The sequence below is a fragment of the Crocodylus siamensis genome, chromosome 1 (assembly GCF_052110815.1).
Source record: "Crocodylus siamensis isolate JL-2025a chromosome 1, ASM5211081v1, whole genome shotgun sequence".
Lineage (NCBI taxonomy): Eukaryota > Metazoa > Chordata > Crocodylia > Crocodylidae > Crocodylus > Crocodylus siamensis.
In genome coordinates this window covers 134,987,375-135,005,671 of record NC_143395.1, presented here as the reverse complement: position 1 = coordinate 135,005,671, position 18,297 = coordinate 134,987,375, and the positions used below count along the sequence as shown (strand labels likewise).

Sequence of the window (18,297 nt, the reverse complement as noted above, 5' to 3'; positions counted from 1 at the left end):
GCAGGTTCAAAGCCCCTGAACTAGAGGGGAGGGGCCAGGCCAGACTAATCCCTACAGAGCTGGTGGCTTGCTTAGGGCACTGCCAAATGGTGATGCCCAAGGGTGTCCTTTGGCAGTGACAGAGTTGGGGGCAGAGGGACTTTCATTGTTTCCTGTTGTTGTTCCTGTGTAGTTGAGTGGTTTGTATATTGGGGTGAGGGGAAAGATTTGTGGGTTTGGGAAAGCAGTCACAGCCCCTCTAAGGGGAGGGGAGTGCAGGCGTGGGAGGATTTTGGGGGAGGGGGAGGAAAGTGGGAGTGGGTCTGCAATGGTGTATAGACAGAAGAGTGTTTTTGTCTGCACAGGACCTAGATGTGAGTGGAAGTTTGGAAACTTTGAAATCATGGACAGGACTGGACAGTGGGGGATGCTGTCTTGGGCTAGAGGTGGGGAAGCAGGAGTGGTTGGGGTGCTGTGGAGTTTCTGAGGTTGTTGGCTGTAATTTGGGAAGCATATTTTTTTCATACTTTATGGACTTAACTGCAAGATTCCCTTCTTTGGATAGTGCAGCATATAAATCTCCTGAATAAATGCATACATTTAAAGCTTCCAAGTTGCATTTTTGCTTTTTAGATGCATCACAGTGAAATATTGAAACAAAATGATAAACATTAGATAAATCTAAACAATTACTTTATAAGGCTTAGTGACACCCACATTTATATAGTCAGAGAGGACAGTGTATAAATGAACTAAAATCAAGAACCCAAACTTGAAAACCTAGTGAGTAAAAAGCATATTGACCATGTGGAATACATTTAATCAAACTACAGACAGTATGTCTTAGGAAAAAGTATATGCTTTTAAAAACTTTCAGTGACATTTTAGTTTAAATATGAAAGAACTCTTTACTTGTTTGATAGATAAATCACCAAATGGTACAACAACCAAGTCTTGCCTGAGGCTAGAACGTGCTTAGTCTATCTTGCCATCACCAATAAAGATTTTCCAAAATCTTCATTGGTGAGGGAAATATTTAAAACTTTTGTTAGTGAACATTAAAAATCATAGTTCTTCTCCATGGCTTTGTACAGTTGGAAGAGATAGGACCCTGTGCATGATAGCTATATGGACACAATTGGTATATGTGAATGAAATCTAGAACATACAGTTAATCATGTAGCCTGTGTTAGGCTGTGGTATAGAGCAGAGGGTTTCAACACTGACCCCAAAAGGTTGAAAACCCCTGGTACAGAGGATTAAGAAGTTCCAATGCCATAGTAGGAAAAGGTCGTAAAAAGGGGAGAAGTAAGACCCTATGCATGGTAACTGCATTGGTACAGAGCTATAGGTGGCAGGACATTCTGAGACAATGGTTTTAGCATGCAATATACAATTGCTGGGGCGGGGAAAAGTCAAAGGCATTAAACATCTTTGTTGGTTAATGGCATATGAGATTGGGGGGAGGGTTAGTTTGTCCTCTGCCTCTTGCTTCTTATTGGTGGTCTCAGGCAGCTGTCTTCATAATGATGGTGCCCTGTGATCTCTTGACCATTGTAGCCCTTCTCCCTTAGGGTATCAACCTGTATTTGGTCAGCGTTTGCTTCCAGACTTTGCCAAAAGCCTGCTAATGGTTCTCAAAACAGACCTTATGATGACAGGCTGAGAGCCATGGGGATCTTTAGCCTGGAAAAGCGCAGGCTCGGGGTGATGGGTGACCACCCGTATCTGGGGGAACGTTTGTTTGCCAGAGCACCCCGAAGGTCTGGAATAGCCTGCCATCGGAGGTGGTTCAAACACCTACATTGAACGCCTTCAAGAGTAAATTGGATGCTTATCTTGCTGGGATCCTATGACCCCAGCTGACTTCCTGCCCTTTGGGCAGGGGGCTGGACTCGATGATCTTCTGAGGTCCCTTCCAGCCCTGATGTCTATGAAATCTGTGAAATGGAATGGTCATGTCAATTGTTGGGACTTTTTGTTGTCTATACTTGATCTTAGAGGGACGAGGGGTACAACATGATGGTGGAGGTGCTCATCATTGGAGCACTTAGAGCATTGGGACCCAAGCAACAAGAGCATCTTGCAAGCCACTGCTACTTGAAACTGATTAGATGCTTCCATGATATACAGTTCCACCTGATGGTCAAGATACTTCTGTGTTGAGCACATTACAGGCCTTTGCAAATACAAAGACAAGATTCCCGGCCAGAAGCAAGACTGAAGGGACAGACTGAATCCTACCCCTCTTGCACCATTAAGTGACAAAAACTTTTAATGCCTTTGACTTTTCCTGACCCCGTAATTCTACACCTCATGCTAAAACTGTTGTCTCAGAATGTCTTACCATCTTACAGCTCTCTACCAATGCAGATACTATGAGCAGGGTCTTACCTTTTTTCCTATTGCACAATGGCACTGAAATGTCTTAACTTCATATGCCCTGGGCTAACATAGACTGCATGACTGACTAACTCATGCTTTAGATTGCTTTTACATGCACAAAATATGTACCTTTGTAACTACCATGCACAGGATCCTATATTTTCTTCCAACTGTACAAAGCCATGTAAAGAACTATGATTTTTAACAGTTCCTAATACATTTCTATATCTGTTCTTATCTTTCCTTCACCAATAAAGATTTTCAAGTATTTCATTGTTTCTAATTTATATAGGCTTGAAGGAACCTGTTTTTTTAATCTTTCATTATTTCTGATGCTTGTTTCAGGTTTTTTTTTTTTAAGTGTTCAATGAGTCAAGTTGATGTTTTAGGAACTTTAAAAATGCTCAAATGCTAACTTTTAGTGTTTTAAAATTTCACAGTAAAAGTTATGGTAGTGTAAGAGTGATGTTGTAGCTGTGATGCTTGAAGAAATTATGTGAGAGGCAATGATATTAGGGTGATATTTTTTTAGGACCAACTATGTAATTAGACAAGTTTTTGAAAGGAAGACATTTTTTGTGAGTGTAGCAGGGCACTAAGGTGCTTGCTACCTGGAAGGCAGAAGCATGGTCTCAGGTGCTGGTTGCTAGGGGCAACCAAGAGGAGCTAAGGGCCCACACCTGGTGAGTCAGCTGACCGGAAGGGGAAGGGCTGACCACTATAAGACCCAGGCAGGAGGGTGAGGGTTCTCTCTCTTTCTCAACTAGCAGCTAAGGAAGAAGGAGCTCTGCAGGAGTCGGCAGAGTAGAGAAGCCTGCATGAGCAGCTTCTGTTCACGGATACCAGATGGAGAATTTCCTGGTAGGAATTTGACTGATGGTTAGCCAGGTGGCTTAGATTTTATGTGATAGCCCAGGGGCTTGTGTTATTGTTTTGTTGTTGTTGTTACACCAGAGCATCGGGTGAGGCTATTAGGAGTTGGAGGAGGCCTCATAGGGGCTCCACGGTAGCGTGGGGACCCCGGTGCCAGAGAGGACACATCATTCAGGGATGCATTGACCCCAGCCCCAGTGCAGGCAGTGGCGAGTAGCCCCAAAAAGGTGAGACAAGCCAGAGAGCGCGCCAGTGAGGGTGCAGGCTGCAAGACAAGCCAGAGGGTGTCCGTGGGGTGCCGAGAGGGAAATTGGCCAGACAATGTCTGGTGCATCTGCGAGGCTTGGGGCGTGGTACAGGGGTGGTCGGAGCCATGCATAGCCCATAAGGCCGGGGTGCACCAAGTCATCCAAGATAGCACTAAGACTGAGACACATCAAAGCACCGTGTCAGACAGAACTAAGGGCAGCCTCCCTTAAACATTATTAATATCAAAGATGTGGCGGGCGAGCTTGTGAGGGTGCTTTCAATAACACCTTGGCACGGTAGGGGGCGCTAGGGGAGTTCACAGCCACCCCTAGGACCCCACTCTGCTACAGTGAGATCTGATGAAGAATAGTGTCTTGCATTTGAAAACTTATCTAACTTTCCCAACTATATAGTTGGTCCCATAGAAGATATCACCCTAAGAAATCCTTGCCACTCACTGTAAAAGGTGAGAGTTATAGGAAATATAAGAATAAATGCAATGATATTGTACATAATTTTCGTGTTAACTCCTTTATGTTAACAGCAACAAGAAGGTGTGCTTAAATGTATCCAGTGTAATCACTAAATACTTCTCTGGTGCCTTTTTAACCTCGTGGGTTTAAAATGTTTTTCTCATCAGTTTTTCAATGGGGGGGGTGGAATTCAACAGTGATTGACACTTGGTGGATTTAAATCTATTTGAATTTTCTCTATACAAGATGTATAATTATTGAAGAACAGTGCATGGTTATTCTGATTTTTACCTGAAAATCTAAGAAAAAGATTGGCATTTCTATTGTTTTATTAGGTCATGATGGTACAATTAATTCTGTTGGCTGGAGTCACAACAAAAAGTGGTTAGTTTCTGCATCTGAAGACAGAACAGTAAGGATCTGGTCAGTCTGCAATACAGAACCTGCCCTGCTTCTGGTAATGAAATATCCTGTCTGTTAAATACATTGTGGTGCATTTTATCTTTATCTGAGACTTCCAGTTTAGTAACTCTACTAGGAGTGTAAGGTCAGATTTTTTTTGTTTTCAGACTTGCTAAGTAGTTGCATCTCCAGCTGATGAATGTGGAGAACTATGGGTACTCAACATCTTGTCAGTCACATCTTATCTCTCTCAAGTTAGGCATCCAAAATAGAGGCATGAGGGACTAATGAATGCTTGTAAAGGTTTTGCCTTTATTATCTGTGATAATTGGTGCTTTATTTTTTCATTGACTAAAGCCAGTTTGACTTCATCCTGTTCCTCTTCCAATTCAACAACTAAAAGTTTAATACAAGAAGCCAGGTAATATTAGACTTAATTAAATACAGATGTTAATAACCTTAGTGCCAAAGAACTTAAACAACAAAAAATAGGCCTTGAGATGAATAGATATTGAGTATACAAAGGTCCTGGCTTTACTCTGAAGATTAACTTGCTAGCTTATGGTCAAGATGGTAGTTCCATATGGGTAACTATAATGTAATAGTAGAAATTTCATGGAGAAAAATTTAAAGTGTCTTAGAATCCATTCTTTACTTTGAATTTCAGGGCAAGGAGATGTTCCAGAAATCTGTACGCTGTGCACAGTTTTATTATATAGATAAGTTTATATTGCTGTGTTGCGGAGCTGAATTTCATCTTGTAAACTGCTACCTTGACATAAGCAAGGATGACCTAAAACGGTGGGTAAAAATTTCCTTTAATAGATCGCTAACAGTTAGTTGTATTACTAGGCAATTTGTGGAATAGTTTAACAAGCTTAATGCAGAGAAATGGACTATTATTTGAACAAACAGTAGTTGTTTATTTTACATTTATTTTTGTTTTGGCATCTCAGCATGAATTATGTCTACAAGTTTTTGATGGTGCATTGTTGATCCACTTCTAAGGCTAATGCTGCTATTACTGTTAGTAGCCTCCTTACTTTTACTCTGTCTCTGCTAAAAAAAAAATATGTATTAACGTTATAATTGCTTTTCAGTACTATTGCATGCTTTTCTTTATGGTCTGCTTCAGTATTTTTCTGAATGTCAGAGGGTCCAAAATGCTGTAGCCAGATTACTTTCTTGCTCTGGCAAATGGAACTGTATCGCTTCTGTTACTCTCACTGGCTTTCTGTTGTCAAATACGATTCAATATTGTTTTTTAGCTTTGAAACTTCTTCATGGATTTCCTCTATTCTGTGGTAGGTCTTACATTATACTCACCTACTAGTCTCCATTTACCTTGCTTCTCTAACTATAAGCCTCCTCTCAGCCATTTCCCAGTATACCTTGACTCTTGTGTCATTCTTTCCTGTTACATTTCTGAGTTCCCATTTTATATGGGAATGTGCCTGTCCCTCCAAGCCACTAAGTTGCTTCTTTTTTCAAATCTTTCTGTAAAACATTATTCTCTCAGCTCAGAGTTGGAACTAAACATCCTTCTGGTTTCCCTTTGCTACATAGTTCTGTTCTTCATTTGCTGTTGTTAGTGTGCAGCAATTATTTTGGATATCTTTCTAGTTTTAAAATTTCAGTTTTCAATGTCATCTTTGTGCTTCAGATACTTCCTATGGATTTTTTTTTATCCTAAAGTTTCAAAATATTGATATGACAGATTTAAGGAGAGGAAGAAATGGAAAGACTAATGAGCACAATTGTAAGGGTATATTGCTATTACTGCAGTATTAATAGTTCTATTAAATTATGTATGTAAACATTTTAGGGTCAGATCCTCAACTATGGACAATTGTGCTGTTGGGAAAAACAGGTTAAGCATGTAATTAAGTCCATCTTCTCATTTCAATGAGAATTAAGTGCATATTGAAGCCTTTAACTGAATAGGTATGTTTCCAGAATTTGCAGTATGAACAAAGCATGTTCCATAGATTCATAGATTGTTAGGGGCTGGAAGGGACTTGTAGACCATCAGGTCCAGCCCCCCATGCTCTAGGCAGGAAGACAACTGGGGTTAGGTCACCCTAGTGAGGTGACTGTCTAGTCTTCTCTTGAAAACCTCCAGGGTAGGTGACTGCACCACCTCTGGAGGGAGTTTATTCCACAGTCTGGACTGTTTATTCTATAATAAGGACACATTCAGGTCCTTAAACTAAAGGCAACAGTACCAAGTTAGAAAAACCCAAACAACCCCTCCCTCTGCCAAAAAAAAAAAAAGGAAAATTCCAATTAGATTTAAAATATTTTTATTTTAAATAAAAGTTCCTTTATATTTTAGATACCTATTTTTTATGATTATGATTTTAAAGTCAGTAGGACCGTAACTCATGCCTAGTTTAACTTTAAACTATAGGTTGTTCAACATGGAGATTTAATTTTCTAGGCATAGATGTCTGTTTAGTTCTACACTCATTCATAATTCTTGTGATTCCTTACTTCCCATTGTTTTTTGGTGTGGCCAGAATGATAATCTCTTTAATCTCTCCCATTTTCTGAAGGTTGCTATGACTCTTTTGGATATAGTTAGATTAATAGTTAGCTACTCCCTTTAGAAAGAGAATATAATACACATCTCTTGTAAATTCTGTAATTTAACACATTTTTATAGCTGGTTTGTATGGTACCTTAATTTAATGTGTGGCTAGGGGTGATAATCAGCTGATTGTAGGTCCTGGGGCCTGGACTGTACTGGGCTCTGGAACAATGCTGGGACCAATAATCAAAGCTGTGGTGCAGGAACTAAAGGGATTCCCCTGCTGGACACTTCAAACCCTGCCCCCAAACAGCTCTGGTTGGTTGCAGGGCACAGAAGATCAGAAACTCCCAGTGGGAGCCATCTCCCATGCCTTGCAACCTAGCCAGAGCTGCCAGGGGCAGGGTTTTGACAATCAGCTGATTGTTGCCCCCTACCCAGACAGTCCCAGATCTCAAAATCATGACTTTGGGTTGGGGCTGATAATCAGTTATTTGACCTGACAGCCCAGAATGAGCCGGACACAAGACTGCCTGGCACTGGTGTTTAATAATCAGCTGACAGTCAGTCCCTGGACATCCCTGGGTCTTGAATTGACTTGGGACTGTCTGGCTAGGGCTGACAGTCAGTTGATTGTCATCCCTATGTACAAAGCTTTAGCACCCTGCCAGTTCAGGGGAGGCACAGGATTATTATTCAGCAATGGTAAAACTTCCTCTTCGCAACATACATTACTGCTTACAAGAGCAGAAAAAATTAAATAATCAGTAACCTCAAAGAGTAAAGAAAGCTGTTGGGAGAAAGGATAGTCCTCACATAAAGCACAGATCCATAATTCAGAAGACATGAAATCTGTTCCTAGAATTTGAAATTTATAAAGGATATTCTCTCTGCCTTTGTTTCCCCTTTTATAAAATAAAACTCGTATTTAATCACTTCACAGTGACACTGTAACAATTTATTTATGCGCTTTCAGCCCTTTGAGACTCTAACATGGAAAGCTCAATAGAATAGCAATGCGCTAATGTTGTTGTTGTTTGCTCTGTTATTGTCTTTACCTCTAAACTATAGAGATAATAAATTATTTACCAGACTGTACTACCATGCTCTTCTAATTAAAGGATTAAAGCATTCCTTTTGGTTCAGTCGAGAGTCTTGTTGAATCTGTTCCATTCAAGCATTTTTCCAAACTTGACTCAGAGCAAAGAGTAAAAGAGCTATGAGAAACAAAAGAAATTACACAGTGGTTCATAAAATTAAGAAATGCTGGGAAATGGCCTGGAGAAAAGCCACAAGAAAATGTCAAACCAAATTAGCTTTTTTTAAAAACCTTTTGGTATAACTGGATCTCAGAATAACTTGTGGGTTTTTTGTAATAACTTCAGTTGCATGCTTGGTCTTTTGGCATTAAAATAATATCCAGAGAACCAAATGGGGTGGGTTTGAGAGTTTGCTGGCCTGTAAGTGATACAGAGAATGTTTACATGTGATAGCATGAAACTGTGACAGCATGAAGCTCAGTTGATTTACCCAACACCTTGTCTTGATTCTGCAGTCCATAATGAGTTCCATTTTACTGTCTGCTCTGCTAGCAGTACTTCAGTCACATGGTTTAAAGCAGGGGGTGCTTGTAGGCCAGATCCAGCCTCTGGCAATGTGGCCTCCAACCTACAGGCCCTCCCAATGCATCCATGGGATCCCTATGGGCCATGTGCATTAAATTAGTCATTCAATGCTTAATTCCAGCCCGTGGGGCTGGGTGGAGGTGGTGCTTGGCCCTGGGGCCCAATTCCTTTACACAGGATTGGGCAGGGGCAGCACAGAGCCCCTGGAACCTGATCCTAGCATTTGGGGTCAGGCAGGGGTGGTGCAGGACCCTGAGGCCCAATCCTGGCATGTGGGGTCCAATCTGACCTGTGGACATGCCCTCCGCCTCTCATCTGGCCCTCAGGGCCAAAAGGCTGTGTGCCACTAGTTTAAAGCTGTCTATCTCATGTATGTCTATGCACCCTGAGACATGCCCTTTAGTGGTATGATGGGATCTGAACCCAACAATCACACCTTCTGTCATGCCACATGTGCATGGCAGTAAAAGCAATTTTTGAATTGGGGAACAGATCCAAATCACTTGCTAGTGCAGGGAGAGCCCAGGATAATAATTGGCAGAGCATTTTAACTTCTGCCCAAAGCAACAAATGACCTGTGGGTAGTATCTTGATGAGGCTTGTGTTGTGGAAACAAAACTGTATTTGCAGAACAACTTGCAATTTGGAAGTAATAGTCTTGGTGCTAGCCTTTGCAAAGGTCTGGGACTTAACCTTATATAACATAAAGGCTTCTTCTAGGATGAGTGGCATTGCAGGAGACAGCCTGCTGTGCCAGCAAGTTCCTAATGCCAGACTTCCTGGACATTGTGGTTACTAACAAACATAGGGAACATCCCCCCACCTCCCCCAGCACTTTCCTGGAAAGCGCATTAGTCTGACCTGGCAGTTAGGTGCTTCAGCGGGGCTTTTGGCTCTTTTGTCTAAAGCTGATTCAGTCAGCTATTAGATAAAAGTGTCAAAAAGCCCTGCTGAAGCACCCAATCTACATAGACATTGGGCGAGCTGGGTCAAATTAACACACTGCATCTTCTGGGCATGCACTGTGCTTAGTACGGGGGCACACTGAGCTTAAAGCGCTGTTTAGTTTGGTTGGGTGTTTTTTTCATCTGTAAGCAGCCTGTGTTTCCAGAAGGGTTTACTCTGGCATAAAGTTATACCATGACTCTGGAAAAATCTCTTTGCCTACATTCTGCCTTCCAAATACAAAGTATGTGTTTATTTGTGGACATGTTGTATGCAAGAAAATACAGTATGATTTTTGCAGTTATAGTGAATTCTTTGTTTTGCTGAAAGTAAGATGGTTCACGCTTCTCCTCCTCTTTCAAGTTTCTTAATTTTTCATATTTTATCGGACTCAAAAAAAAATAAAAAAAACACCCTCCCTTCCCCCCCTTCATAATAAGATTGCCGTTTTCAGATTAATTTTCCTAGCACATACCACAAAATATTTGGTGTTCTCAAACCTTGTTATGTTTATAATGATGATGGCTTGCAGCCTTTCCCCTAGGCTTCCCTGTTGTGGGGAGCCATTTTCCCTTTTAACATTAATTTAAACCAGTTATATTTATCTTTGTTCTAATTTTTTTATAATTCTTTGCTTTTGAGCATGCTGGTAAATCTTTAGTTCTGTTATCAAAGTGTAATGCATTTGTCTGGATCACTTGAAAAATGCTTTTGTATTAAAAGAGAAAAGTTGTTTAGGCTGTTAGCAGTGATGTGAAGATTAGAAATACACATTAGTGAAAGACGGAATGGAAGACTTGATTATGCCAAAATAAATTTTGTCATTTGGGTTTGGGATTTCTTATATATTCGAGTGTGAGGTGAGATTCTGTATTGTGCCTTTAAGTGGGACAAGATACAGTGCTGCCTGGCATAGGGGATGTCATTAAAATGACTTGAAGCTAATTCTGGATTGTTTCAGGGGATAGAAAAGATTCTGGCATAATGTGGATGAGTCCCCAGGACTGCCTAAAAATTATGGCAGCCTGCCAGATTGAAGTATAATACACTGGAGTTTTTACTCTTCTGCCATCCTCAGTTACCAGTTCTGCAACAAACCTTACATCAGCTCTTTCAGCAGGGTCTTCAAAAGGCAGCATTTTCTCATAATGCTTTCACCAAGGGAGTCCTCCATTCATTTCAGTCAGGACATCTAGGGCCTCTTTATGTCACTTGGACCATTTTAGCACATGTTTAATTAAGAGCTAACTCAGTTGTGAGGTTCTTAGTCTTGTTTTATTTACTTTTTTACTTTTTTCTTTCCTCATTTCAGATGGGCAAACAGAAATAACTTTTTCTTTTTCTTATACACAATTCTTGCTTTGATTCTGTGGTCAATTATATTTAAAATTAAAACATAACACTCTTGCAAATAGCTTTTGTTAGAATACCGTCTACCGTATGTATTCTGTATGGGCGCATCTACACATCGCCCTATTGTGTTGCTACATTGCCATATGGCTTCATGGTGAGCTGTGGCAATGTAACAATCATGTGTGTCTACATGTAATAGATTCATAGATTTAGGGTCAGAAGGGACCTTGTAGATCTTCTAGTCCGACCCCCCTGCCCTGGGCAGGAGAGAAAACTGGGCTCAAAAGACCCCAGCCAGGTAAATGTCGAGCCTCCTCTTAAAGACCCCCAGGGTAGGAGCCATCACCGCTTCCCTTGGAAGTTGGCTCCAGATCCTAGCCTCCCTGACTGTGAAGTAGTGCCTTCTAATGTCTAGTCTAAACCTACTTGTCACAGGAGCACCAAGGTGTCCTGTGCCATGTAAGTGAAGGTAACAGAGCTGTCAGTCAGCAGGGCAGCTCAGCTGTCGGTTGCCATCACAACCAAGCAGGTCAGGTGGCCAGAAGGGGCAGGACCAGGCCTTTATAAACAGCCCAGGCCGGAGCCTACCCCTCTGGTAGCCGCAGGAGCTGGAGCTCTGCCTGAGAGCTGAGCAGCCGGAGTGGGGGGTCACGGCCTTACCATGCTTACCGGCTGCGATGATGCTACGGATGAGAACACCCTAAAGGGAGGTATGGTTGGGAGCCCTAGAGGGGGCTTGGAGTTTACATTGTGAGCAGGGAGGCTCTGTGTTGTTTGTGTTGTAGCCAGTTGGCTCGGGTTTCGGTTATAGTTACACCGGAGGACCAGGTGAGGCTGTAGGGGCGTGAGGAGGCCTCACGGGGGCTCCCCAGTAGCTTGGGGGTTCCCGGTGCCCTGTGAGGGGCACATTGTGACGAGTGCCGCAGAGGTGCTCGGCGTGGCTGCGAGAGGCGCGGCAAAGGCCCTTGAGAGGGCGAGAAGCGCGGGGAGCGCAGTAAAGGCCCTTGAGAGGGCAAGAAGTGCGGTAAAAGACCCAGAGGGGGCAACAGGCGCGGATGGCGCGGAAGGGCCCCAGGGGCGTCGGTAGCAAGTGTAGGCCGCAGCACCAGCCCAGAGGCACCGGTAACAGGGTGCTGGGGTTTAACCCGCCCGGAGGTGCGGGTAAAAGGGCAACAGGTGCGAGACCAACTCAGGGGATGCCGGTAAAGGGGTAGGCCCAGGTAGGATTGGAGAAGGGCGCAGGGGTGTGAAGAACCCCAAGGGCGCCAGGTTGGTGACAAGCCTGGGGTGCTAGAAAGAGGCACCAGGGGAGGACGAGCCCAAGGGGTGCCGGAGAGGGCGCCGAAGGGCCAGGGACCCAAACAACGTCCAGGGAACAACTGCGAGGCTTGGGGTGTGCTAAAGAGGAGGTAAGGAGGCATGCATAGCCCTTAAGGCAGGGGTGTGCAGAGGCACCCATAAGGAGTAGGGGTAGTAACATGCGCCGTTCACCAGGGGAAAAAGGCAGCCTCCCATCTGAAACAATTATCATCAAAGACGTGGCGGGCAAGAACCAGAGGGTGCTGAGTACACCTTAGGTGACGGTAGGGGGCGCTAGGGAGTTCACGGCCGCTCCTAGGCCCCACTCCTTCACACTACTCTCTAGCAACTTAATGGCCGTTATTCCTTGTTACTCTGGGAGGCGTTCAGTGGAACAAGGTCTCTTGCAAACCCCGCTGGTCCCCCCTGGTAAGTTTATAGATGGCCACCAAGTCCTCCCTCAGCCTTCTCTTGTGAAGGCTGGAGAGATTCAGGCCCCGTAGCCTCTCCTCGTAGGGCCTGCCCTGCTGTCCCTGGATTATGCAGGTGGCCCTCCTCTGGACCCTCTCAGTGCTGGCCACATCCCTTCTAAAGTGCAGCACCCAGAACTGGATGCAGTACTCCAACTGTGGCCTGACCAGTGTTGCATAGAGGGGGAGGATCACCTCCTTGGCCCTGCCTGTGATACATCTGTGGTTACATGACAAGATGCAGTTAGCCTTACTGACTGTGTCCTCACATTGGCGGCCCATGTTCATTTTTTAGAATCAATAATGACTCCGAGATCTCTTTTTGACACTGTGCTTTTGAGAAGGGAGTTCCCCAGCCTATAGGTATGCTGCTGGTTCATGCTGCATTTTAGGTATGTTGCTGGTTCTTTCTGCCCAAGTGCCATGGTCGTAGTGGTGCAGTCCCCAGGTGCACTGCACTGCTATGGTGTCATAGTGGTGAAATTTACTCATGTGCCATGCATTGGTGCAGTAACCACCTGTGCTGCACCGTGCTTTAGTACTTCCAAAAGGATGGTGCAGTACAGGTGGTTACTGCTAAGGAAGTACTAAAGCACTGTACCTTAGCAACGTAGCCATACAGTGACGTGTAGATGTGCCATATGTATAGAAATGTTAAGTGTCTTTGCATACTTTATACTGGGGCAGGCAATTATTTTGGGCAGAGGGCTGCTTACTGAGTTTTGGCAAACCATCAAGCACTGATAAATATTCATTTTCTAAATTTTTTAGGGGCCCTGAGGGCCAGAGAGAATGGCCTGGCAGGCTGTATCCGGCCCGTGGGCCGCATTGTGCCCACCCCTGCATTATTTAATTTTTGGAAATACCTATGTGATAAGCACATTGTAACAACTACAGAGTTACTACAGATGCTAGTTATATTCCTTAGATCAGCTCTGGTGCAGGAAAAAGGCTGTCCCATTTCCAATACATGCATTCTTTATGTACTCTTATATTTACAGACATTTTGAAGTGCCCTCTTGAATTGTATATGTTGCTCAGATGTGACCTGATCAAAAGCTTTGCTGCGTTTGGGTTTAAATTAACTTCACTGCATTTAGGATGGGGCCCATGGTACTGATGGTGATGCATTACAAAGTGCAAAAAGGTCTCTTAGCTTGTGTAAAAGTTTGCTTGTTTGCTTCCCTCCTTTAAATATCTTTACCACCATTAAGTCAATACATTGCAAAACAAACAAACAAACAAAACTTATATATATAAAAAGCAGGCAGGTTGCCATTCATAGGAAGAAATGATACCTCACTTCAATTTTCCACCACCTGTTGTTCATCATCTGGGGCAAATATCTTCCTACTCAAAGGGCCACGTCCTAAAAATAAAAGATAAAGTTAGTTTGGCTTGCAGTTCTAGAATTCTGTGGATTTCTTCCTAACTTTAAATTTACAATTTCTAATTGAATGTATAAAATCAAAACTTTTTATTGGTATGTCTGAAACTGATTTACAAAGGAGGTCAATAGCATGGAGATGGGGAAACTGAAACATACAGGTGAATTACTAATGTAGATGAAGAATCTTGTTTTTGCTATCTAGTAACATTTACTTCATATGTCCTGCAGATACAAACAGAAGAGTGTTTGCAATCTAGTACAGAAATTCCCCATGGCTTCTACAGTAGAGATTACCAGTCTTTCAGCAGTAAATGATTTCTACTCTTGTATCCTTGATCTAATTATTAGTTTTGTGTTGTATTTTAGACTAGCCAAGGGACAGAAATTACACATAAACCAGTATAAGTGATTGGAGAAGTGTTCAACTCTGTAACACAACAGCAGTTCAGGGCACAAACTACTTTCAAAATGATTGAAACCAGTTTAAGATAAACCTGGATGCATGTAATCTCAGACTAAACTGATTCAGGTTAAATATGTTTATTGAACTTCTATTCTAGCTCCTCTCCAGATTCAAGTTAACTCACAGTCCCCCAGTATCCCAAGATGGTTTACACCTCCCTCGCAAAACCCCCCTCGCAGGTGGGCGGGCTAGCCTTGGCCCAGTGTAGCTGCTCCAACTGAGCAGGGAGGTATGCTCTAGCACCCTCTAGCTTCTGGCTTGGTTCACTGCAGGCATGTGGCTGCATTTCTGGAATCAAAAGTGAATGTCTGTTTACTTGCTTATCAGTTTAATCTACACAGCTTAGACTAACCCACAAAGACTGAATCAATTCAGCCTCAGGCTTTTTGATTTTTCTATAGTTAACCAACAGCACTGGTATTTTTGAGTTAATGTAGTTCATTCTATAACTGGTATCTTCTTATATCTGTAGTACTACTATAGTTTGTCATGGGAATTGAATTGCAGCATATAAAACGAATATATTTTGACTGTAAACTTTAAGGCAGGGCCTGTCCTCTAACATCATGCTTTTATGTAGTATCTAGCATAACAAAGCCCTAATCCATAATAGACTTCAAAACAAATGATAAATAATACTTGGCTTGGAAAGTTAACTAAATATTTTTGAATGAATTGTGAACTAAATTTAGATGTAGACTGAAGAACATTTCAGTTATAATCTGATTTCTGACAATGATTTCGGTTCTCCCACTTATAAAATAGCAAGAATAGTACTTTAGTACCTCACTAGTGTATTATAAGCTTAAATGTGATAATGCTTTTAAAACAGTACTTGGGAGGGTCCCCAAAATGTATAAACATTGTCATTTTCAGTATGTTTATTAGATGGTGCAATAATTTTTAGCTTGCATTGACATTAATTTGTGATTAAGCATTAATGTATGGTGAAATCATGGTTGAATTATAAAATTATTCAGCTGTGGTATTATGATACATGTGATATTATGATTAAAAAATCAATTCTTTTTTAGGCTACTAGTTTACTTGGGCTATCTGCTAGTAAGAATTTTGATGTGAAATAAAGGTTTTTTTAAATGTACTTGTATATAGCTTACTTTTGAATAATTTAAGAGCTGCTCTTAGAAATTCTTCATGTATTTAGGAATCAGGCAGTTCATTATATAATGTTAATGAATATATCACTAGATACTTTTCCTTTTTACCCATTTGATCTATTCGTGTAAGTTCAACTTTAACTTGCAGAGGTTACAGATGTTGTACTTGCTGCTGGGAGCAACCGAGCATTAGAAGTTTTTGACCTCAATGCAGGCTGTAGTGCAGCAATGATACCAGATGTTCAATCGAGATCAGTCCACCAGATTTGCCAAAATAAGGTAAGGTGTTTTTTTTTCTTTTATTATTACTGTGCATAATGATTGGGACTTTATCAGCAAGGGGTTATAAACTGAAAATGTAATTAACACCAGTCAGCATAGTTTCAGGAAAAGTACATCTTGTTAGCTTTTTCACAAGATACAGGTCCCTTGACTGGGTAGACAAGGAGTTATTTTTCCTCCAGAAGAATGACTGAAATAATTAATTTCCAGTTTGCCTTTGAAGCGGTACGATTTTGTGCTTCCCCCTTTTCAGGGAAGCTCATGGCATTGCAGGCTTGGCTACTATTTTATAGGAACCACTTCAAATGTTTTTGACATTGCAGTAATTTTTATAGCTTTCCATTATCTGTCTTCTTGAATGTGTTGTTGTTGTTGTTTTTTTTTTTTGATTTATTTCTGGAGCATTTTATTCAATGCTGCTTCCTAATGTAAAGAACTCGCCATAGCTATTACTTTTTTTATATAGCTATATAGTTTTAAAACATTTTAAATTGGATTCTATATAATATATTTAAAGTGTTTTTGTGCAAGACCTTGATTAGATATTTTTGATAAGAGGAAGCAGGCTTCACTTAGTAGTACTTTTGTTTAGGGAAATGAGAGGCAGACCTGAAGTTCCCATCATTTTCTGGGTTATTTTACTGCCCATAAAAATCTGTGCTGCCTGGAACCAAAGATGTCACTGTGTTGTCATGAGAGATACTTCCTACCTCCAGAGAGATGTATCCTTCTAATTTTCTGCTGGGAGCAGAATGAGACTGACTCAGATTCCAGTTCTGAATGTATGGCTGTGTCCATACAGGCTTGGGTGTTTGGATCCCCAGGGCCAACCAGTGGCAGCACACCTTGTACTGCTGCTAATTGTCCCCAGGGAATGCCTGTGCCATGTGCCTTCTGGTGTGCAGCAGGTAACCCCAGGCTGAAGTAGGGGAGGCTGGAGCCAGCACTGGGCTGGCTTCAGTCGCCTTATGTGGGATCCTGGAGGCCTCCTGGGGCTGTAGTTTCTGAAATCCTTCTGCTCGTAGCTTGGCCAGTAGGGCTGTGTGAAACAGCACCATTTCGTTTTGACTTCCATTTTCGTCATTTTGAAGAGACAGTGTTTCATTTCATCGTTTTGTTTCAAAGCACTGTTTTGTTCAGTTTAGTTGAGACACTGTTTCTCTGTTTCAGCGTTTTGCTCATAGGCTATAATGAGGAATCATGAAAATGCCTGAACCTTTGTTATTTTTTGCCTGATTTAGATAAAAATTGCAGGGATGGTAACCCTTTCTGAGAGCATGAAGCCTGCCATGTGTGTGGCTCTGGCTGGCCAGGCTTCAATTTTGAGTGGCGCACACTGCCCCTGCGTGCACTGCTCCTCCTTTTATTTTTTTTTGCGTAGGTTTCTTTGACTCCTGGATATTCAGCAATGAATCCCCCCACACTTCTCCCTTGCAGCTCAGTGAACAGGTGAACATACAGTATATGGCTTTGCATACTGCATGGCCGCACTCACAGTCTGGACGCAGTACTATTCTGCTGTTGTGAATATGAACTGCTGCTGTTAAAAAATACGAACTAAAACCAATAGCAAATTATTACTTTTTACAAAGAATATTATTCAAGCTCTTTGCTATTTTGAAATGTTCATATACTAAACCATGACTAAATAATATGTACAAAAGTGATTAACTATCTGTGACTCTTGAACCAGAAACCAGCTCCAGAAACTCCAACAAAGCTAGAAGCAAATTGTTATCCATAAGACTTAGTAGGCTAATGGAACCAGTCACTAGAGAGATATTATCATGTGCAATAAATCAGTTTATTATATACATAACCCCAATGTTCTGTACATACTACTGGCTCCCTATATTATTTGGAATTCAGTTAAATTTGTGGTCCTCGTGTTTGATAGGATAATTTCAAGGATGATGCTTTGGGAATGCAGTTCCATAGCAAGTAGTCCATGAAAGTAGGACCTCATTGCTGCCAGAAGTCTGGATGTGCTTGGAATGTGGATATAACATATAATCCATCTTCTGTTGAAAACAATTATCTATTGTTGCAGAATGAAAGAGGGATCTGTCAATGGTACTTCTTGTGACCTTGTAACTTTCTGCTTAACAGTAGAAATGTAAAAACAAAATGTGAAACAAACCTCAAAAACTGCTTACTTTGTAATTAGTAATAGCGGTGAACTAAACTACAGAAGGAGAGCATGATGCCTGTTAGGGCCCCTGGTCAGTCAGACCCAGCCAGGCCGAGCTCTTGAGCAACTGCAGCTGACCTTGATCTCTGGCTAATATGACTGCCCCAGTTCTCTGGAGTGGCTTCTGTAACCACTCAGATGTTTTAAGCACACTTGCAGTCTCAGGCTATAGGAACACCTTGACAGAAGCCTCAGTTTGCTCTGGCAAACCTCATGTTCACTGCTCTCTCTGGTTCTCCTGGCTCCTGACTCAGCTTTGGCTTTCTCTGA

The 18,297-nt window shown here is 42.0% G+C and overlaps 1 protein-coding gene across 14 annotated transcripts in view; it reads left to right on the top strand.

Moving 5' to 3' along the window:
• Positions 1-18,297, top strand: part of WDR27 (WD repeat domain 27) — a 364,577-nt gene that overhangs the window by 71,711 nt on the left and 274,569 nt on the right. For 12 of the 14 annotated variants that reach the window (XR_016441860.1, XR_016441857.1, XR_016441858.1 and 9 more), the window contains exons 18-21: positions 4,295-4,416; positions 5,029-5,162; positions 14,202-14,299; positions 15,712-15,833. Coding sequence is in view for 7 of the 14 variants with exons in the window: in XM_090043359.1 (XP_089899485.1) it covers positions 4,295-4,416; positions 5,029-5,162; positions 14,202-14,299; positions 15,712-15,833 (476 nt within the window). In the remaining 7 variants the exon portion in view is untranslated. Of the gene's footprint in view, positions 1-4,294; positions 4,417-5,028; positions 5,163-14,201; positions 14,300-15,704; positions 15,834-18,297 lie in introns of all 14 variants that reach the window. The other 2 variants (XR_016441867.1, XM_090043409.1) reach the window with 2 other exon arrangements.